Below are 23,680 nucleotides of genomic sequence, written 5' to 3' on the forward strand. Positions count from 1 at the left end.
GTAGGAGACAAATCACCTGTTGGAACATGTATGGCATCAGAAGAAGCCTTTTGTCAGGAGGAAAAGGAAGAGATAATAACAGATGCCCTACTAACAAGTACAAAGAACCTGACTGGGTTCATTGCTGGTAAAAGATGGGCCTATGGTCAAACACTCTTTAGTATGTGGAGTCAGCAACATTTAGGAGAGAGGTAAAACAGAGAGAGAGGAAAAAGCAGTCCATGCAAACTTTTCCTCACTTTCTGCAGCAGAGCAGAAACAAAATGAGGATATGACATTATCTCACAGAGCCATCCACATTATCAAACTGCCAGGAGGGTTGCTCTCAAAGCTTAGATTCATAGAATCCTACACCAGTGGTTCTCATACTTTTACCCTTGTGACACCTTTCACATCAACTGCCCCTGTTCAATGTAGTATATGAATAAAATTATTTTGTTCTCACATTTATGTATATTCATGAATATATTCATGCAGCAGCATATTGTCCCAAGAAGCTGGTCAATACTGGGATGGGTGGAGGAAGAAGCAATGGCAGCTCAGGATAGGCCCCGCCAGAGGCCATGATCTAGTGAGCTTCCCTACTCTCCTGTTCCTCCTCCTCCTTGAGGCAGAGGTGGCTGTTCAGGCTCCCTCTTCACCTTTTCCTTCCCATCCAGGACAGAAAACATTTGAGAAGAGTAGGAGGGGGGTGGAGGCAGGGCGTCCAAGTCTTATGCCCTCTCTTGAGCAGCTTTTGTGATCCTGCTAGGGGTTCCACTCCACAGCACGAGAACCACAGTCCTACCCAGAGAGCTCTAGGATCTAACTGTGGACATTATTTCTCCATCAACAGAAAATGGAAGTGTCTCTCTCACAGAAGGACAGGAGAACATTTGAGAGTGTCAGATCCAATTAGAAATCATGGTAAGGGCTCATTGCCTGGCTCTCTGATGCCCCATATATCCTTGACTTCCTATCTAATCATGCTCCCTTATTTTCTTCTCTCATTGTGTTGGTTTTTGCCCATCCTCCTTGCTTGCTCTTCTGAACCCCACCATTGTCTGATTGATGCTCATCTCAACTGTGATGATATGTGAATTGTTATGCTCTCTTCTGCTGACTTTTGTGTGTCTCTTCAAGTCATGAGTTGATTTATGACAGCACCATGCACCTCATAGGGTTTTCTTAGGCAAGGAACAGTCAGAGGTGATTTTGCCAATTCCTTCATCTAAAATATAACTTACAGCACCTGGTAGTCATTGGTGGTAATCTTACTAGAACATCAGTGGTCAGATAGTGGGAAAATTCCAGAGCTGAACCTTGTGAATGATAGTGTTCTTGGGCCCCCATCCCACCCCAAATCACATCTACAACCACCTCTTGGCAGTATTGGCTGAGAAAATAAGGTGCTTTTATTAAACATAATCAAAGACAGCGCAGACATGGTAAGAATTGCTCAGTTTCTTTTCCAACTGGAGTCTTATGGCTCCTGCATGATGGAGAACAACAGATCAGAGATATATTGTGTTCTGCATCACTCTTATGGGCATGCTGGATACAGATTTAGCAGTACATAAAGTTTCTATCACCATTCCATCTTGAACATACCCAATTTCATCTTATGTTTGAAGCAAAGGAGAGTCAGTCTTGGTTGATACTTGGATCAGAGAACACCTGAAAATACTGGAGATCCTGTTAGGGTTAAGAAAGAATCCTGCTTGAAATCCTGGAAAGCTGCTGCCGATCAGAGTTGTTAGGACTAAGCCAGATGAACCAAAGGTTTGACTCCATGTAAAACAGCTTCCCAATGTCTGTCCAGCTGGTTCCAAATCTGTATTCACTGGAACAAGAAAGATGTCAAACCCACATAGGAACATCTGGGACCAAGCTGGTTGCTACTGTTGATTACACTGTTGACAGCATTTCTTTCATCTAACTCCCTATAAGGCATACTCTTTATGAAATGGAGGGGACTGTGCAGCCCTCCAGATACTGCTAAATTGCAACTCCCAGTTTCCCTATCACACCACTCAATTGTGAGGGGTGCTAGAGCTGCAGTGCAATATAACCTGGACGACTACACAATTCCCATCCCTACTTTTTGAGATAGGAAGTCACTGCACCAATCAGTACTAGCAAATATATAGTAACAGCAAATACATGATGGTTTCCTCCCACACTTGTGTGTTAATTCAGCCTGTGTGTTAATTCATCCCATAGTAAACACTAAACTAAGAATTGCCTAAAAGGAAGCTCAGGTATCCTTTTGCTGCTAGATTTTGCCTCATTAAGAACAGGAGGGAGCCAAATCCTGAAGAAAGATACATTCTATGAATTGACATTTGTTCTTCTCTTTGGTCTGCTCAGATTGGATACACAGGTTCTCCAGGAGAGTAAGGAAGACTGCCTTCTCCAAGACAAACTGAGTAACATATTTCCTTCTTGCAATCTTCTGAGACAAGGTAGAGTGGAATGGTTCCTATTCCTAAATCCCATAGAAGGCAATGGAAATATAGAGCTTAACAGTATGAACGTTATCACCAGTCCTTGTGTTTTAGCATGTTTGTTATTTGTACCTTACAATTCTATGATGGAGGAAAACTTATCATGCTCTCACAAATGTTTCTTATATATTTTTGTCTGGACCACATATTCTGCTATCAATATCAGTGTCCTGTTCTTCACCAAAATCAATACCACCATTGAATATCAGCAGATGATACATTAAAATAAGAGGAGAGAGCAGCTGCAGAAGGGCAATGTTTCCTTCAGACTCAGGTGGGACACACTAACTGCTATAAATTTTCTATTCAAGGCAATGTAGCTTGTTCCCTTGGTACCAATTACGGAATCACCATTAGCCCCCCCTCTCTTTCTCCCCTCATTTCTCCTCTACCCTGTTGCATGTTCCAAAACCAAGGACATTGTTGTACCTTTCCCCCCTACAAAGAATACATTTTTAAATTAAAGATCAAGAAAAGCAGCCAGTGTATTTGCAGTCAACAGATTGAACCATAACCAATGAAATATATTATGATGAAAGGCTTACATAACTGAATTTGTTTTGCTATGTTTAAATAAAACAATGCTTTTAATAAAGAAATCCTGTTTGAAAACTTGTTTTGTAATCTGCTGCTGCATAGTCCCTATAATTTGGATGAAACAGCAGCAATACAAGCAACTATTTTCTGTTCAACACTGTTGTATCCTGCAGTTAATTTCTAGCATAAGATCATTTGAAAATGGAAGAATTTTCTCAACTAGGAATTCTACCCTCTAACCATAACTGAGAAAAAAAAAAACCGGTGTAACTGCTTGGCAGTAAGGAACATGGACTTTGCTGTCTCTAATTATTGAAAGCCCAATTTATTTTGCATTCTATCAAAATATTTGTTTAGGTTTGTTGTCTGCCTACAACAAATGCATCAATAACTAAAAGACAGCACCTAGCATGTAATTAAATTATCACTTAATACTAATAAGCTACATTGCTGTTACAGTTGGAGAAACTAAAAGATTTGGCACTATAATTCCAAAGGCTTCATGAGCCTTCTTCAGTATATGTATATGCAATCTCTTTGGCTGTTAAGTGATTTTTCTTCAATGCAAGATTTGATGATTGGAGTCCTGCAATGCATCAGATCAAATTGCAATTAACAGTATGTGTTGACATGAACACAGTCCATATGAATAGTTAATTGTGTAGAAAGGTCCCATTGACATCAGAGTGAAATTTCATTTATTGTATTTCAGGTCAATTGATTTCTAGGTAAGTTGAACAAAATCAAAAGAGCTGAACTTTCGTTTTTCAAATGGTCAATATCATTGACTGCAAGATTAAAGGCAGATTTCAAAGACAAAGAAAGTCCATCTGGAATAATGAAGAATTCTGCAAGCCCCTAGTTTTTAAAGTTTATGTAACAAAGTATATTTGCATATATGTCTATGAAGAATTATTGTTTCTTGTTCTATTGTAAAACAGTTTGGGATTTTTAAAAATGACAAAACAGTATTAACATATTGTTAAGTAAAATAATAAATGACTTTCAGAAAAAGACAACATGAATGCCTTGTTGCTGTTGCATGCTCTCAAGTCATTTCTGACTTATGGTGATCCTAAGACAAGCCCGTCATGGGTTTGTTTTGACATATGTTCAGAGAGGGTTTGCCATAGCTTTCCTCTGCAGCTGAGAGAGCATAACCTGCCCAAGGTCACTCTTTGTTTTTCCATGCCCAAGTGTATACAGTATTCAAACCCTGGTCTCCCAAAGTCCTAGTCTAGCATTCAAACCATTACACCATGCTAGTTTTCTATGAATGCCTACTTGATATATATTCCCATATCCCAGGCTCTTACAGAATTCTTGCTGATATACAAGGGATCATCTGGTTTATGTTATACCCAATTTTATAAAATGTTAGACAACACATACAGATGTGAAATAGATCAATTTCAGAAGTACAAAGATGTACCATTTCAGATGTACAGTCTTTCAAATAATGAAATGTGGAAGAACAGTTCATCATAAAATAAACCTTTAGATTCTTAATACATCTGAGTAACTTGCATTCTGAATTCAAAAGAAATTCTCCTGTCTTTCGTTTCTTAGTACTTGAAGACATATGCCCACAGAACAACAACTGCATTTGGAAATGAACACTAGCAGAGCAGTAACTTCAGAGGTTCCAGTATTCTCGTATTGAATTATTATTCTGAATCTGAAGTGCTGGAAGATGTAGATTTTCTAATATAACTGAGCTATGCTCAAAGACAGTCAGAGTGGAGTACTTCTCTTCTCTGCTGTTACGCTTTCTTCAGCACCAAACAAGCAACTCAGGACGATTTCCATGTCACCAAAGCTGGATTTAGTGGCATGGGAAAAAGCTGATATGGGAGCAATCACTTCCTTCTGGACCTACCAAATCCCATGATTTCTTCAACAGAACATCACCATTAGATATTCTATTTTATTGATTCACAGTGATATGTGTGTTTATCTTAAAAAAAATATTGCCTCAAAAAATTAAAAAGCCCTGCTTCTGAAATCTACAATTTGTGGTTCTTTTGGGTAATGGGTAGCTGCTACAAGAGGTGAGAACACATTGCATCCAAGAGCCACTGGGCACATTGACAAGACAAATAGATGGACCTTGTGCAGAACTGTGTTGATTGGTGGTGGCAGAGTCTGTTTTGGACTACAGCTCCCAGAACACCCAGACTGCAGGGCCACTGGATATTGTAGTTTAAAACCTCTCTGCTTGTGCTTGTAGCCAGTTAACTACTTTTTTAAAAAGCTGGCTACATCTCTGTGCCTTGTCTTTATAGTAGTGATGGTGTGTGTATGTATATGTGCGTGTGTATCAATCAATCAGAGCCTCTGTCGATGTATTTAGTTCCAGACCATTTGCTCTGAAGCATCCCAAGTCTCTTTTACCATCATACCAGCCCTATTGCCTATGCATGATCTTGATCTTTGAAGAATAGCTATCTCAAAGGAGTAGCACATTGTGGTCAGTACAGCAGTTCATCACAAGGTTAGAATTACATGGAGGATCCTGTTTTGGTTGCAAGGCTGCAACCAGGCTACACCAGTACAGATCCAGTTGACATAACCAAGATCGAGGGCTTGTCTGCACAGCCTAAAAGAAACATTCTCATTCTATTCTGGCACTGATCTGCTTAGATAATGCATGGGGCCAAAACGGGTGGAATATGGTCCCAATCTGTGCACCAGGGCAATTATCTGGATAAGAAAGAGTCCAATTTTACTCTGGATCAAGCGAGAAACTTCAAGGAATCCCGGGGCATGTAGATTGTGTGTTGTGTTGCAGAGACGGGGGGGGGGGGGAGTGTTAGTGAGTTGGAAAGTGGCCACCTCTTCCCACCCAGAACTTTTCAACTTGTCACTGCACTTTCACATTTGAGTTTGCATGGTTCCTCTGACACCGTTCCGTTTGCATACACACCAGCTGATCACACAAACACACATTAGCACAATATCATCACCACAGTGCACCAATACAAATGTATTGCATAAATGCACATTTGCACAACAATGTGTGTGGACAGTGCTCCTGGTGTTGGCCTGTTGTGAATACTGGATATGCAGACTGCTTGTCCTCTCCACGGATCCAGAAGCCCTGACTGTAAGCTGGGTTTTCCTATCAGTGCAGACATGATCCAAGTTAAGCAGATCAGGCTGAGCTGTTCAGGTTACCTAGAATCACAAAAGTGAGAGAAAGCCAAATCACTATGGGATTAGTCTTGGCAAGTTCAGGTGAATAGCAGTCAAGGCTGTTAGCCTGAACAGACAGGCCAAAATAAAGCTGCTTCGGGTCACTTTGGAGGAATGCTATTTAAATGACACACAGATCTTAAGAAGCCAGAAGCTGCACCAAAGCTGTGCTCTAATCCTTAGGACTGGAGCGTGGCTTTGGCGCGGCTTCCGGCCTCTTAGGACGCGTGCAGCATTTAAAAAGCATACCTTCAAAGTGACCCGAAGCAGCTTTATTTTGGCCTGTCTGTTCGGGCCCATAGTTTCTAACCCACTTGCTTAGCTAAGCTAGAAAAGGATACTGTCAAGAAAGTTAAGAAAATAAAGGAAAAGTCTCCTCATAAACTATTGCATCACCCTAATGACTAAAGATTGTTTAGACGTTATGATTCAAAGTCTAAATAATATTGGTCTTTAAGGTGTTGTAGTTTTTTATATCTCTTAAAACAGGGCTAGTCAGGATTCTAATAATAACTAGGATATGGATCAGATTGGACTGAAAATTGGTAATGGAACTGTAATAGACTATCTACCTTAGCAATTCAGTGTGTGTCGATCAATCAGCAGAACAGAACATAAAATACTGCTGACTTGTCTCTAGGAAAGGATGTAGGGTGGTCCATTGATATTACTTTGTTCCGCCTTTTTGAGTCGACTGAGCAAACTAGGCCTGGCTGCCTGTTTCTAAATGTCCTTGATGTTTTATTGAAAGGCAATTGAATTCCTTGCCTGAACACAAGTGCCTGGGGTCTTGCTTCTGTGCGCGCTCTCTCTCTCTAACAGACGCTAACATATGTGGACATTGACAAATACTACAATTCTTATGTTTGAATATTCAGTAAATACATATGTGTGAATACAAATTGATTACAGAGTGCAGGCATGCTAACTTAATATTTGAAATAACTGTAAAATGTCTAAAAACGGGAACCTGACACCAAATGTGAAATGCCATACAATATGACTTTTGTGGCTGAGATAGTAGAAATAACATGAAAATGGTATGGGGAAATTCCCCTTTCTTTATAGAATTTTCTAATTTGTGTGTCTATAGGTCTGAGTGCCTTATGGTGACCTCAAGACTCTTATAGGCGGTTTCTTAGGTAAGGTATACACAGAGGTTGTTTGCCATTGCCTTCCTCTGCAATATAGCTTACAGCGCTTGGTTTTCCTTGGCTGTCTCCTCTCCAATATCATTTGACATGAAGTCAACAATGACATGCAATGTAAAAAGAAAACTCTCAACATGTCCCTCACTGTTAGGATGACCTAGTCTTCTGGTTTTCCAAATGGAATAGCAAACATGCATACTAGTGAAGTGACTGCTGGCAATATTTTTCTGGCTTCATCTCCCTGCTTTTTCTTCTTTGAAGAATATCACTTGAAAAATACTTTTGGAATCTTTCTGCTCTTGATAGAGCACTACTGTAATGTTGGGATCATGTGAACATTTCATTCAAAATTTGGAAAAAATATTGTTTGGGATTACAGCCCCCAGAATCCTTCCATCAGCGGCTGTGCAAGCTGTGAGATTCTGGGAGGTGTCATCCAAGCAAGATTTCAGTAAGGCCTTTGACATTCTTGCAAACAAGTTTGTAAAATGTGGGCTAGACAAGGTTACATGGATTTGTAATTGGTTGACTGGCTGAACCCAAAGGGTGCTCAATAATGGCTCCTTTCATCCTGGAGAGAAGTGACCAGTAGGGTCCCACAGGGCTCTGTCCTGGGCCTAGTGCTATTCAGCATCTTTATCAATGATTTGGAGGACAGAATTGGGGGCATATGTATCAAATTTGCAGGTGACACCAAATTAGGAGGAGTAGCTAATACTCCAGAGCAGGGGTAGGCAACCTTTTTGAGCCGGGGGCCGGGTTGCTGTCCCTCAGACAACTGGGGGGCCGAAGCCAAAAAATAAATAATTAAATAATTTTTAAAAAAATAAATAAACAAATAAACCGGGACAAATGTAGGACAAAATTTTCAAATGGAGGACACTTTTATTAAAAAATGGAGGACACGCAGAAAAAAATTGCTGATTTTTTTAAAAATGTTAAGATAAATGCATGTTTCTGAGGCTTCTATAGACAATTGCCCCACCATGCCCCTCGCGCGAGAGGCCAAAGGCCCCGGTGGCAATCGGCGGCAGGACCGGGCTGGGGCCGGTCCCAAGGCCTCGCTGGGCCGCATCCGGCCCGCGGGCCGCAGGTTGCCTACCCCTGCTCCAGAGGACAGGATCAAAATTCAAAATGACCTGAATAGACTAGAAAGCTGGGCCAAAGCTAACAAAATTAACCTCAGCAGGGAGAAATGTAAGGTACTGCACTTAGGGCGTAAAAATGAAATGCACAGATATAGGATGGGGGACACCTGTCTGAACAAGACTACATGTGAAAGATATCTAGGAGTCCAAGTAGACCACAAGTTGAACATGAGTCAACAGTGTGATGCGGCAGCTAAAAAGGCCAATGCTATTTTAGGCTGCATCAATAAAAGTATACTCAAACCACTGCACCACACTGGCTCTCATATTATATGTGTGTGGGTGTGTATTAGTGTTAACGTTAAAGTTATATATAACTTTGTTATACACACACACACACACACCCCTATTTATTTATCCTAGTTATATATAACTTTATTGCTAAACTTATATATAACTTTAATTATTCTATCTATGAAACTTAAAGTTATATATATACATTTATTGCTAACACTAATATATATATATATATATATATGTATATATTAACTTAACGTGTCTATTATATATTAGCATTAGTGATAAAATCGTATATAGATTTAGGCTATACACACACACACACACACATGCCCACACCTGTTTATCTTAGTTATATATAACCTTATTGCTAAACTTATATATAACTTTAACATTATATAAAACACTTAAAGTTATATATAACTTTTTGCTAACACTAATACACACACACATATATATTAACTTAAAGTGTGTACAGTATATCATGTTTCCCTGAAAATAAGACACTGTCTTATATTTATTTCTTTTTCTCAGGGGAAGTCTTATTTTTAGGATGGGACAGTCTTCTTATGGACAGCATGAGTTTTTGTAGACTTCAGCCTACTTCCTCAGATACATTTCAAATGCACCTGAGCAAGTAGACTGAAGCCTAGGAAAGCTCATGCTCCCAATTTCTTCCTTTCACTTAGTCTCAAAGGGGCTACAGGAGCTTACTCTATATTAGTGTTAGTGATAAAGTTGTATATAGCTTTAAGTAATATATATATATATATATACACACACACACATCTATAACTTTATTGTTAATGCTTATTAACTTAAACATATAGGTATAGATATTTTTATCCCTAATGCTTATATATATATATATATATATATACATATATACACATTAGCGATAAAGTTATATACTTAAATCTATACCTATATTTACAAAATATATACAAAAGCATATATATATAATACACACATACACATACACAGATTATATAGATATAGATATGAATGATAGAGAGAGAATGAATTCTGTGATCTTGGCGAGTGTGGGCAAAGAGACTCAGGGCGGAAGTCTTCTTTGGGCGCCACTGCCCTCATGTGCGCAGGCGCCATCTGTGATCTCGGCGAGTGTGGGCAAAGTCAGGGCGGAAGTCCTCTTTGGACGCCACTACCCTCGTGTGCGCAGGCGCAATCTGTGAATTTGGCGAGTGTGGGCAAAGAGACTCAAGGCGGAAGTCCTCTTTGGGAGCCACTGCCCTCGTGTGCGCAGGCGCCATCTCAGCGAACCGTAAGCCCTCCTCCCTCTTACTCGGCGGGGGCGTCTGCGCATGCGTGGCGCGAGCGAGCCTTCCCTGGCGGTTGAGGGGACCCTGGTGGAGTTGAGGGGGCTTCAGTGGCCGCCCTCCGTCGGGGATGGGCTGACGGCGGCTCCCCTCGCTCCGCCCCTCGGCCCCTGCCCCGCTGATGGAGGATGGAGAGAGCCATGGAGCAGCTCAACCGCCTCACCCGCTCCCTCCGCCGCGCCCGCACCGTCGAGCTGCCCGAGGGTAGGAAGTGAAGCGGGTGGATGAGGATGGGGCTGCGGTGGAGGCAGGGAGGGAGGGAGCCCGGCTCCTCCAGGGAAGGAAGGGGCCCTGACACCGTCAACCCTATTTAATAGTATTATTATTATTATTATTAACGTTTATTTATGAAGCGCTGTAAATTTACACAGCGCTGTACATGCAATCTTTTTAGTTAGACGGTTCCCTGCCCTCAGGCTTACAATCTAAAAAGACATGACACAGAAGGAGAAGGGAGTGGTGGAGGGAAAGGGTAAGAGGTCCAGCAGTTCCTCTCAACCTCCGAGGTCTGGACCAAGGCAGATGGACTGAAGGGAGGGCAAGGCTTCATAATGGATGGTTAATCATTATCCAGAGAAAATACATAATCACAAGTAGGATAATACATATACAGTACATAGGAATACAGGAATAACAATAATAATAATAATAATAAACTTTGTAATAATTTATTATAGTAATAACAATAATAATAATAATAAACTTTGCATGTAGCTATCGATTCTTCATTGATTATTGTCAAGTGTCAACCCAGCTTTATTTATTTATTTATTTATTTTTATTTATTATTTTTAATTATTTTAAATTTTTATTTTAATTTAGTTTTAATCATTAACACAGTTTTAATCACGTTTAATTATTAATATGTTGATTATTGTTAATTACTCCATTAATTATTATTATTATTATTAACTAACATTATATAGAACTGATTTAATTATTAACACAGCGTATTAATAATGCGCTTTGGCACTATTGGGCTGCCATGTCTCTGGCCTATAATATAATATAATATATATATATATATATGTAAAATATACACACACATAATATGTGTGTATAAATTATTATTGATAGCCCTTTGGCTGAAGAGTGGGGTATAAATAATAATAATAATAATAATTAAAAGTGTGTGTGTGTGTGTGTATATATATATATATATGCTTTTGTATACTGTATAGATATGTATATGTGTTATGTAATCGTTTATGCATTTTTGTAAACCACCTTGATCCTTTGGAAAGGCGGTATATAAATAAAATTATTGTTATTGTTATTATTACTAATCCTGGGGATTTCTAGTTTGGTGAGGCGCCTGCGCTCCAAATGCCTCCTAAAACTACAGATCCCAGGATCCATTAGCACCCAAAGTGGTGTCAGATTGCATTATTTCTGCAGAGCAGATGGGCCCAAGAGAGCATATTATAAAAGCATCCCCATTATTCGAATGTTGTTATTGTTATTATTATTATTATTATTATTATTATTATTATTATTATTATTATTATACTGTATGTATATCCTGCCCTTTGCCCCCCAAACTGGGGCCGAGAGTGGCTTACATGATTAATAACATAGAAAACGCTTACATTGAAAAGAGAATTAAATTGTTACAGTATTAAAACAGATTGCATCTAAAAGGATAAAATACAGTTAAAGAGTGAAAAGTGTTTCAAACACGTTTCAAAGAATACAACACCTGTTTTCTTAAAACACCTTTTATCTATCTGCTAAACTTGAAGGGAGCCTTGCAGTCCTGTTCTGCAATTCCTGTTGGAAATCTGGTCAGATATAGGCTTGGTGTGTGGTTTGAGTGTTGGACTAAGGCCCTGGAGATCAGGGTTCAAACCCTTGCTTAGCCATAGAAACCCATTGGGTGACCTTGGGTGACTTACACTCTCTCAGCCCCAGAAATGACTTGGAGGCACACAGCAACTAACAGCAACAAGCCTCAGCCTGTACTTTCCTGTGATAATTTGCTCTTGTGGGCAGAGTGACCACAAATGAAATGCACTGTTTGTTCTCTAAAAAAAAGAGAGAGAGAGAGAGAGAGAGATCTGAATTTGCATAAAAATACAAAAATTACAGAATGTTCAATTAATCTAATTGAATTAACAGAAGGATAGGTAGTTAAACTTTGTTCACACATGGAAAATCACTTTTGTTAATGGCTTTATAGGATGGTGCTATATTGGGTTGTGTTTCTATCTGTCTCTAATAGTGCAATAATCCAATTTCTTCTCAGACAATGAAACTGCTGTCTACACTTTAATGCCAATGGTAATGGCTGACCAACATAGGTGAGTCTTCATGTTCAGACTTGCAAAACACAAACAATCAAACACCACTTTCATTACATCTAAATAGATAATTTGAGAGCCAGCGTGATGTAGTGGTTGGAGTATTGGAGTGCGACTGTGACTGTGGAGACCAGAGTTCAATTCCCCCACTCAGCCATGGAAACCCACTCGGTGAACTTGGGCAAGTCACATACCCTCATCCCTAAAAAAACCCATGATAGGGTTGCCTTAGGGTCAGCATAACTTAGAAACATAGAATCATAGAGTTGGAAGAGACCCCAAGGACCATCCCATCCAACCCCCGCCATACAGGAACTCTCAATCAAAGCACTCCTGAAGGATGGCCATCCAGCCTCTGTTTAAAGACTTTCAAAAATAGGAAACTCCAACATTCTCTGATGGAGTGAAACTTGAAAGCAGAACAAGAAAAATAGTTAACCTAAAGAAATATTGGCTGGTATTTTACATTGGCTACTTAGTTGAATATATTATAGTGGGCCCTGCTATCCATTGGTTTCAGAACCCCCTGTGCATACCAAAATCCATAGATGCTCAAATTCAATACACTGGCATAGTAAAATGGTGTCCCTTATATAAAATGCCAAAATCAAGTTTTACTTTTTGGAATTTACATTTTTTTGGAATATTTTCAATCCATGGATACTCAAATCTATAGATAAAACATCTAGATATGGAGGGCCAACTGTACTTATCTTCTCCTGGCCTATTTCCCTTCTCCCAAACCGAATTTACAAGGAAGCAGCTTCTCTGAGAGAAGGAGCTCTATGCTGCTGGTGATCAGGGTGTGAATGGATAATGTGAGTGAGGCTGTGATAAGGACATTCACTGGATCCTTCTGGTTTTCACAGCCTCACTTGATAGCAGGCTGCGTTGGAACCCATGCTCTGATCACCAGCAGAACAGACCTCCTCCTTTTCAAGCAGCTGGTACTACATAAAAAAGTTGGAAGCAGTTACAATTGTGGCAGTAGTGCTATGATGATGTAGAGATTGTGAATACAGAGCAATTACACAAACATAATTTTAGGTTATGAATGCAGACTAGTGAATGCTAGTATGCTAGTGTATGTAACAGTAAGTAGCATTTTTTTGCTATATTGCTTTTGCCTGATATACAAATAGTTCTTGATCTTTGGCAGTGTGCAGCCTCTGCGCCACGTGCACCTTTTGTTTGTTTGTTTTTGTGGTGCTCCAAAGGTTCTAGTTGAAGTTAACAAATCATATTTTTCCTTTTAAATAAGGTGTGCACAAACCTTTCCCATAAGTAGAATTATATTCCTGGAAGATTCCCAGAAATGTAATTCTGTTTGTAAACAAGATCCATGCCTCCCACGAGCTCTGGGATTGGCTAAGCCTTGTTTGTGACAATTACAGTTTATTTTAAAATTGGATGCTTTTTTATGCTAATACAGTAGTGACAGGCCTGAAAAATGTTGTGATGTAGTTATTTCTTGCTCAAGATCCACAAAACAATTGAAAAATGGAAAACGGAGCATTCTTGCTAATCTAATTTTTTTCTTTGTTTTAGATCTGTTTCTGAGTTGCTATCAAATTCAAAGTTCAATGTCAATTATGCATTTGGACGTGTGAAAAGGAGCTTGCTTCATATTGCTGCTAAGTAAGACAACGCTTGCCTTGAGGAAGGCAAAAGTCAAACCCTCTCTGAACAAATCTTGCCAAGAAAACCCATGATAGGATCACTTTACGATTGCCATAAGTCAGAAATGACTTGAAGGCACACAACAACAACAACAAGACAATTCTTAGAAGTCTCTTAATAGAGATTTGTGTTAGTTTTTCATAATTTTATTGAAGACACTTGCTTTTGGGTTTTTTGTTGTTGTTGTTGAATGTGATGGGGAGTGCTGGTGCACTGACCAGGTTGCAGGGTTTTCCCTCCCCTCTGTGATGGTAATTCATGTGATCCAAGCACACGAATTAGTACTATTACCAAAATGCATAGTCCTTCCATTATAGCTTTCCTCCCCATCACATTCAACATATTAGGCAAAATCATCAAATGTAAATGAATTTCTTCAACAGAGCATACCTTAAATACATTTATATCCTAAATTAAGATTGATCCATCTCCTTTTAATGTTTCAGTTAAGGTATAGTAAAGAATAAAGTACATTTGACTGGTTGCTGCAAAGGTCATCTTAGCTGTCTGATTATTTAAGAGACTTCCCAAAGACTTACTTTTTCAGATTTGTCTATGGTTTTGATTCTTCTGTAAGTTCTCCTTTTTTAATCAGCTTTTTTTTTGGCTTATTGTTTAACATCTTTCTTTCTTTACTCCCTCTCCCCAGCTGTGGATCAGTTGAATGTCTAGTTCTGCTGTTAAAGAAAGGTGCAAACCCCAACTATCAAGACATTTCAGGTTGCACTCCACTTCATTTGGCTGCTAGAAATGGGTAAGAGATGTGGGTATTATGTTCATCTTTTCCTGAAAGATTAGACAGATTGAGTAGTTACCAGGAATAGCTATTGTGCACCTTCTGATTCTTTAAGACTTGCACAAAAAGCTAAGTAGAAGAGCTGTTGAAATGAAGGGAGGTTATGCAGTAGCCACTCTTGTTAGATTTCTACCATGGATTAAAATATACCCAAATAATATATGAAGAGTAGCTTGAGGTATGTGGATGTCAAATTTCCATTTCAAAGAAAGTGTTAAAAAACTGCTTCTAGGCTTTTTATCTTTTTAAATAAGGAAGAAAATCATAGCTCAGTGTCTCATAGTTTGCCTTCCCCTCACAGTGATCATAGTACTAAATTGTAATAGTTTATCAATAGGGACTGTTTTGTTTTCTAAAAAAGAAAAAAAAAATGGCCTGCATTGCAGTAAGTACTTGCATAAAGTAGTGTGTATGGAATTTCACTGCATGCACCTCTGAATAAGCATCCCTAAAGCCAGACTATTAGTGGCTTTTGCAAAAAAGGAGTAAAAGGCAAAAATAAAAAGAGCCAATATAAAAGTATAGTGAAATAATAGTGAATAGTCAGATGTTTCAAAGGACAAAAGAGAGGAAGGGCCTTAATGGTTCAGTGGCAGAGTAAATGCTTAGTATATAAAAAGGTGTGGATTCAGTCCTTGTCATTTTCATTTGGGAAAGACTTTCTCCTACCTGACAAGCTAGATTGACTTTGCTATGGCAGCCTCTAGTACATTACTTCCCAGCTAACCAAGCAGAAAGCCTTTTCAGATGAACAGTGTTCTGCAGATCTCAGTGAGTCTGTTTTCCTATTTTACGTGTGGTATAGTGGTTTGAGCACTGGAATACAACTGGAGTCTGGGAAACAGGGTTTGAATGCCGTGCTCAGCCATAGGTGTGTTACAGATTGCCCAGAAGGGGCAGTCTCGTGCCGCTGCCGGTTGCTCCGCGAGGGAGCTGCAGCAGCCAAACCGCACAGCTCCCTCGCGGAGCAAGAAGAAGCGCCAAAATGGCGCTTCTTCCTGGGCCCTGGAAGAGGCGCCACAAGGCGCGAGGCGCGCACTCACGGCACCACTTCCGGTGCGCGACATCCGGACGCTGTGCGTGCGCGACGTCAAAATGGCGGCGCCCATCTCTATAGGGCGCCACCATTTTGACGCACTCATTACATGTGGGGGCAAGGCACATCAGGAAGTGCCGCCCCTCGCATGTAATGACGGCGCCTCAAGGGGCCCGTCTGTAACGCGCCATAGAAACCTTAAGCAGGTCACTTTCTCATCCTCACTGGAAGGCATAGGGCAAGCCACTTCTGAAAAAAAATTGTCAAGAAAACCCTGTGATAGGTTTGCTTGAGGGTTGCCATAAGTCAAACATGACTTGAAGGCACATAGCAACAAAGTGTACACCCACCAGTCTACTGAATGTCTGTGAGACTGGGAAGGGGTGAGGAAAGAGAAGGTAATACTAGTCTTGCTACAGGTGCTGTGTAGGATCGCCATAAGTCAGGAATGACTTGAAGCCACACATCGAGCACTTAGACTGTAATGGTCTCTACTTTACACTATCCAGGTACCCTTAAAATATGTTAGATAATCCTAGCTTGGGATAATAGCATTTATCTGATGCACCTGCACCAGCTTGGGAAGGCTGCTGTATATGACTTGCATGACAGTGTCTGTACTACAATATAGATGTGCATAGCACTGCATTGTTCCTGGGTCTTTGTATGTGGTAACTGTAATTCTGTATCTTAGATCCAGCAATTGTGCAACAAACTATGTGTAATAGATGTATATGTAGAGAATGAGGTCCTTGAAATTAATTTGTATATTTTTAGATAGAAAATAAAGTATAAAACAGGCTTTTGTATATGTGTACCTCATAGTTTGGTGTACCTAACTTGAAAATAGCTATGTATCTGTCACTGAGCAAGAGTGAGTGTGTGAGTGAAAGAGAAACAGGGATGGATTTGTGTGTTGGAGGAGTGCTTGTCTACTGTATCAGCCTAGTAAGTGTATGAACCAGCCATAAGAAGCCTATAAGGAAACCAACCCAGTATTGTCTTACTGTGCCTATAGCTGATATTTAATGTATTTTCTATGCAGCCAGAAGAAATGCATGAGCAAGTTACTAGAATATAGTGCCGATGTCAACATTTGCAATAATGAGGGGCTGACAGCAGTAAGTCCTGTAATCTTGTTTCTTTCATCTGATGCTTTAGTATTAAAGTATGTCTTTGTATAAACATTGCTAATCTTGTTTATTTTGTTGTATGACCTTTTACTATTAGTCATCAGTACTTAATGGCAACAAGCCAATTTGTGTTCTGGAATTTTTTTGTGTTGACTGGTGGCTTTGAATTGTTATAGTACTGGTTGCTAAACTGTTCATGTGCCTTGGGTTTTACTCTTAAAGTACAATAAAACACTTGAGATGAGTTGTAATTAAAAATAATACCATGATCTGTGAGGCTGTAATTATGTCCTTTGTGGCAAATGTTCTCCTCAACTTCAATCTGATTTAGTAGCACTCTTGGGTTGAAACAGACCAGTAGTACTAAAAATTCAGGGCATGCATAAAAATTGCAGTTCAGTGCAACATACACGATTCAGTGTTTCTTTTTCCTTGTAGAAGGGAATTTATAGAAGGGACCAAGAAACTGACTTGAACAAGTCACTGTGTCAGTCTAACCTATTTCATATTGTATTGATGAAATGGTTTTTGGGGGAGGAATTGCCAAGTATGCCAACATGAGCTCCTTAGGGAAATGTAGAGTGCTAACTATAACTATATAATTAAACTATAACTAATTGTAACTTCAGTACCAACACCAAAACCCATCCCAGTAGTGCTCAGGGACCAGTTCCTCTGCTCCCCCAAATAATAATATTATACAGTGCATCTTTGCCTTATGTGGCGGATCTGTTCTGGACCCCCCCCCCCCCCCCCGCATAAGGCAAATAGCGTGTATGCTTGAGCCCCATTGGATATAATGGGGCTTGTGCATGATGCGCGGTGCGGTATGTGCGCCACTGGCACATGTGCCATTCATTCTCCCGTTGCGCTGCTTTCAGCATAAACTGAAAGCCGCATGTTGTGCCCACGTCGTAAGCGGGCACACTGTAATTAAAAGTTTACGTAATATAACAGTAACTTATTCCCTACCCACCCACCCCCACCACAGACAAATGCCATGATTCAAAGTATAATCAGTCAATACTATCAAGGACAAAAAGTGCTAATCATGATAAGAGTTGAGAACACATTTGGCTATCTGTATCCACAGATTCAACCAACCGTGCTTTGAAAATATTCACACACACATACATCCAAAACAACCAAACCTTGATTTTCCTACCTTATATAAAGGATGTAATTTTAATGTGTTACTGTATGATTTGTATATAGACTTGAGCATCCATGGATTCTGGTATTCACAGGGGTCCTGGAACTAAACCCCAGTGGATACTGAGGGCTCACTGTATCATGTGGTTGAATAATGGCCCCTGTCTAGAATTTATGTGTGGCATATTTTATAAATGGATACCATGGGGTCTTGAAGATGTTTTCAGCTATTTCACCTCTGGCAAGGTGGAATTTATATGTTAGTTTCTCTAATAAGGCAACGGTCCAAACTCTGTGTAACCAACAATTAATGGACAAACCTTGTAAATTCTTTCATGACCTTTCTATCTCTTCTTGCTGCATATAGCAAGGCAAATGTATGGTCTTCACACGGGGCATTTTCATTATCATAAATTTATAAGATCAGTAAAGTACTTGAAAATGTATACAGTCTGCCCTCCCCAAATGTGGGGGGATCCATTCCGGACCCCCTATGTGTGGGGAAAAGAGCGTATGCTCAAGCCCCATAGAAAATAATGGGGCACATGCTCGTGGCGGCGCACAGCATGAGTATGTGCCCCATTATTTTTGCCTGGGCTTGCTTTCCGTGTGAGCTCAAAGCCATGGAAGGCAAACCCGCCTATAAGGATTAAATTCTTGTAAATACAAAGCATATTAATACCTCTGTGTATATGTTCAGTCATCACTGTTTGTTTTTGTTTTGCCTTTTTTTCTGAAAATGTATTAATTGCTGGGTATGACCCTGTGACATCCTCTTTGACCCACTATTTGTTCTTAGTGTCAAATGTTGTTTACTTTCTTTGGTTGTTGAGAGTTGTTTTTGATGTCAATATTTGTACCTAGATTCATTGGCTTGCTGTTAATGGCCGAACAGAATTGCTTCATGATCTTGTACAACATGTTACAAACGTAGATGTTGAAGATGCAATGGGGCAGACAGCACTTCATGTGGCATGCCAAAATGGTCACAAGACGGTAAGTCAATTAACATACCTTACATTCATCATAGATGTTAAGGCATTGTACCAGTAATGCTAATGGTTTTGTGATAAAGACAATTTTTACTAGTTCCTGGTTTTTGATGATAATGAAGAACAGTTACTTTTTCTTGTGGCAATGATAAATACTTTCTTTTCTATATAAAAATGTATTTAATTTTTAAAAAGCATCATATCTATCTACTATTAAAATATTTGTATTACACAGTATATGAGAAGACCTTTTAGGGACATGCCTTTACAAGGTGATTTCCAGTATATAAAATGTTACCTCACTGGAGTAGGCATGAGAATTCCCGAAAACTGTAGAGTCTTACTAGAATTCATTTATTAATAAAAAATGCTTGTAATGCAGCCACTCACTCACAAACCGCAAGGTTGCGAGTTCAGTACCAGCAAAAGGGCTGAAGCTCAACTCAGGCTTGTATCCTTCCAAGGTGGCTAAAATGAGTACCCAGCTTGTTGGAGGCAATTAGCTTACACTTTGTAAACAGTTTAGGGAGTGCTTAAGTGCACTAATAAGCGGTATAGAAATGTACTTGCTATTGCTATATAATAAATAAAGCATAATAAATTCTAAAACAGTTACAATTATTTTTTTGCTTATGTAACACAGAAGCACTCTATACCTTTTAAGAGAAAGTGTCATGAAACAAAGGGTTTACTAGTGTTGCTGATGTTGTAGTAGACTATGCATTATATATGATGCTTTTGCTGTGATGTTCTTTCATATGAACGTTTTACAAAAGTTAATAAAAGTTAATAGACTCTTAGACTAGATCAGTTATAAACATGTGGGATGAAGTATCTAGAATCAGTTAGAGAATGTAATTATGTACATATATCCCAACTAGCCTACCATATATACTTGACTACAAAACGAGAAATTTTGGCCCAAAAAGTGACCCAAAAAACCCTGAGTAGACTTATACATGGGGCACTACGGTAATAGGTTTGCCCCTCAAGCTTCTTCTGCAGCCTGGCTGTCTCCTGAAGGGACAGCCAGGCTGGGGAAAATCCTGGGAGCAAATGCTGCTTCTTCCTGCTTTCCCCCAGTCCGTGTGTCTTTCAGAGGCTGGAGGACACTGGGATTGGGGGGGGGGGAGGAATCCTGGGAGCAGACGCTTGCTCCCTGCTTTTCCCCAGTCCCTGTGTCTTGCAAAGGCTGGAGGACACTGGGATTGGAGGGAGTCCTGGGAGCAAACGCTTGCTCCCTGCTTTTCTCCAGTCCTTGTGGCCTCTGAAGGGACAGACGAGCTACAGAGGAGGAGGAAGAGCAAGCGCTAGGCTGCAGAGGGGAAGGAAGGGTACTGAGGCCCAAATATTATTATTATTATTATTATTATTATTATTATTATTATTTGTATCCCGCCTCTCCCTGTATTGGATCGAGGCAGGTAACAACAAACATAAGAACAATAAAAATAAAACACAACAAACCACAAGTAAAAACATAGCAAAACATAAAATCCAATTCTCTATCTCCCTCCCACCTTAAAATACCATTAAAAATGACAGTTCCCAACTGCAGAGTGAACTTTCCGAGGAGGTCAATTTGGGAATGCCTGCTGGAAGAGATCCATTTTTATTGCCTTCTAAAAGGCCTCCAAAGATGTTATAAGGCGGATCTGCTCTGGCAGGTCATTCCAGATTTTTGAAGCGGCAACAGAAAATGTCCTCTGGGAAGTTGTTACCAGTCTGGTTTTCTTAGACTGCAAGAGATTATACCCTCGACTTATCTGGGGGTCATATCAAAATTCCTGATTTTGGCCCCAAAACCTGCCCTCGACTTACACATGGCGTCCACTTATACACGAGTATATACAGTAATTACCTCTCTATAATTCATGTGTTGTCTCTTGAGCTCAATATGGGTTACATAGTAGCAAACCATTGCCATAAATCTTTAAAATGTATAATGGTGAGACATACAAAAACGACTTGTTACATATTGTTGGTTTTTTAAAATACTGTAAAACTTATCTATACTTATCTATAGCCACCCTGAGTCTCAGTCCTGGGAGAAAGGTGGGATATTAATATTAATAATAATATATACTGTCTGTTCCAGTTAGTATTTTGTAGATTTAGTCTTATATACTCAACTATAAGTTGACCTCATGTATAAGTGGAGGGCAATTTTGGGGGCCAAAATTATGGATTTTAATATGATTCATGGATAAGTTGAGGATAAAACTTAGGGACATGCAGCAAAGGATGTAAAAGATGAAGTTTACTGATACCCATCAATTGCAGTCTTATTCAGATCCTTTTAAGCCCAGTTCCTCTTGGTACTCTTTTGATGGGAAGTACCAAAGAGATGCCACCACTGTCATTTTCCCACCCAAACATTCAAAAAGGTTAGAAGCAGCATCATGATAGAAAGAGTTTAGGTGGTTGGTGCTTCTTTTGGGTGCTCCCAGGATGAAGTAAGCTCATACCTTTTGCTACTCTACTCAGAGAAAGAGAAGAGTTAAAATATACTACTTACATTGACCTATGGATAAGTCGACCCAGCTTTTTCGGTGTCAATTTTTTGACAAAAAAATCTAGACTTATGCATGAATATATACAGTACTTCATTCTTTTTATTTTCTCCTTTCAAAAAGACAGTTCAGTGTCTTTTAGACAGTGGTGCAGATATTAATCGGCCTAATGTTTCAGGAGCAACTCCACTCTACTTTGCTTGCAGGTATGGCTTTATTTCTTCTTTTCTGAATAGTAACTCCAGCCATAAATTGAGTCTCCTACCCCATGACGTATTCTGTAACCCATTGCCCTTCTCTGATTATTTTAATTGAATATTTTTCACAGAGCTAACAGAGACTGGTCACGGAAGGGAGCAGGGACATCAATCAGCTGCTTTTTGATAAATGGGAATTGGGGAATCAGGCCAGGAGTCACTGTGTAGCTAGATAACTACTATTGTTACTTCTCCAGTAGATTCCAAAAAGCAATTTACCCAGGGCCCTTTGCACTACAGTGTTAGGCTATGATTCTACTTTGGAAATAATAGTTTAATCCTAAGATTTGTAATTTAGGAAGGAACACTTAAAATTCTTAGCCAGGGAACTCTAGTGCCTCATCAAGTTACAAATTATAGGCTTCCACAGGCTGCAGCCATGGCAGTTAAAGTAGAATTCTAGTGCTATAATTGTGTAGTATGGAAGTGCAACAGGTTTACAGTCATCCCTCCATATTTGCGGATTTGATTATTTACGGCTTTGATATTTGTGGATTTGATTATTCACAGATGTCATTAATATGTTCTCTATTGGACTGTCTAGGTCCTCCAGTGCAACTCTGTGGTCAACTTTAACTAAAAGTTGCACTGAAAGACCATTTGTAGCTACTCCAGTGCCATTATATGGTCAGTGTATGTTGGACATTGACCACAGAGTTGCACTGGAGGACCTAGAGATTCCTAGAGAGGTGTCCTCTCAGGTAAAAACAGTGTTTTTGTTATTTGCTGTTTTTCCATATTCACGGGGGGCTTGTTCCACTAACCCTAGCGAATATGGAGGGACAACTGTAAAGCAATTTATCAGGTTTAATTAAAAATACAAGCAAAGGGGGGAGCAACTAAGGGCCAGTACAGACACCCTTAAAGGAGTGGCTTGATGCCACCCCTTTGAGCACTGGATCGGGGCTGCTTCAACCACATGCTGCAGCCCAAATCCACATTTTTTTTCATCCCAAAATGAAGTAGCAATATACCGCTCCTTTTTGGAGCAGGAAAGAACGCCCTTTCCGCTGCCGCCATAGCTCCTCTGCACTCCTGCAGTGTGTGGAGTCTGATCGCTGCACGGCCAGAGCATTGCAATGCTGCCTGCCTTCTGGTAGGGTGGACAGCATGGCGCTGGCTTGGGGGCAGCGTCGAGGCGAACATCATCTAAACGCCACGCCCCCACAGCAGCTGAAATCAATGGGTCCTGCCAAAGGTGTACAATTGAAAATGCGCGCGCACACACACACACACACACAAATACATAGAGGGATGGAATGAATAATTAAATAAAATTTTACAAACAAGTTGTCTAGGTAGAATACAAAAACAACAACAATATAATATAAAACAAATGTACCTTTAACTACAGTCAGATCTCTCTATTGTCAGGCTTGCCATCCTCAGCTTGGAGCATCTGCAGATAGCTCTGCCCTGTTCTCATCAATGGAACTGTGTGTATGCTGCTGCACCAACACAGTCGGGCACCTGTCACACCACCATTGACTATAATAGGACTTCTAACACAGTTCAGTTACCCAGTGACTAGGGCCTGGAACAGACAGGCCAAATAAAGTGGCTTCTGGCCACTTTGAAGGTGTGCCGATTAGATGGCACACACCTCCAAAGCAACCGGAAGCCACGCTGAGGCTGTGCTCTCGTCCTTTGGACCACAGCAAAAAGGAGCCATGAAAATCTGGCTCTTGAAAGCACCTGTTGGCCCAGCAGGCACAGCCCACATTGGG

At 40.0% G+C, this 23,680-nt stretch overlaps 1 protein-coding gene and 1 long non-coding RNA gene across 8 annotated transcripts in view; both read left to right on the forward strand.

The window, feature by feature from the left end:
* Positions 1-692: 692 nt before the first annotated feature.
* On the forward strand, positions 693-4,995 carry LOC121919340. 2 transcript variants are annotated; one of them, XR_006101446.1, is made up of 4 exons: positions 693-906; positions 2,350-2,444; positions 2,653-2,760; positions 4,593-4,995. It is a non-coding gene; the product is annotated as an uncharacterized LOC121919340 (long non-coding RNA). The 2 variants fall into 2 exon arrangements; XR_006101448.1 differs by lacking the exon at positions 4,593-4,995 and adding an exon at positions 3,736-3,961.
* Positions 4,996-10,073: 5,078 nt separating this feature from the next.
* The window catches only part of HACE1 (HECT domain and ankyrin repeat containing E3 ubiquitin protein ligase 1), a 57,590-nt gene continuing 43,983 nt past the window's right edge, over positions 10,074-23,680 (forward strand). For 4 of the 6 annotated variants that reach the window (XR_006105113.1, XM_042480569.1, XM_042480586.1 and 1 more), the window contains exons 1-7: positions 10,074-10,298; positions 12,340-12,394; positions 13,943-14,032; positions 14,724-14,828; positions 16,952-17,027; positions 19,056-19,187; positions 21,820-21,902. Coding sequence is in view for 5 of the 6 variants with exons in the window: in XM_042480569.1 (XP_042336503.1) it covers positions 10,223-10,298; positions 12,340-12,394; positions 13,943-14,032; positions 14,724-14,828; positions 16,952-17,027; positions 19,056-19,187; positions 21,820-21,902 (617 nt within the window). In the remaining variant the exon portion in view is untranslated. Of the gene's footprint in view, positions 10,299-12,339; positions 12,395-13,942; positions 14,033-14,723; positions 14,829-16,951; positions 17,028-19,055; positions 19,188-21,819; positions 21,903-23,680 lie in introns of those variants that run through there. The other 2 variants (XM_042480581.1, XM_042480588.1) reach the window with 2 other exon arrangements.

The sequence above is a fragment of the Sceloporus undulatus genome, chromosome 1, assembly GCF_019175285.1.
Source record: "Sceloporus undulatus isolate JIND9_A2432 ecotype Alabama chromosome 1, SceUnd_v1.1, whole genome shotgun sequence".
NCBI classification, from domain to species: Eukaryota; Metazoa; Chordata; class Lepidosauria; order Squamata; family Phrynosomatidae; genus Sceloporus; species Sceloporus undulatus.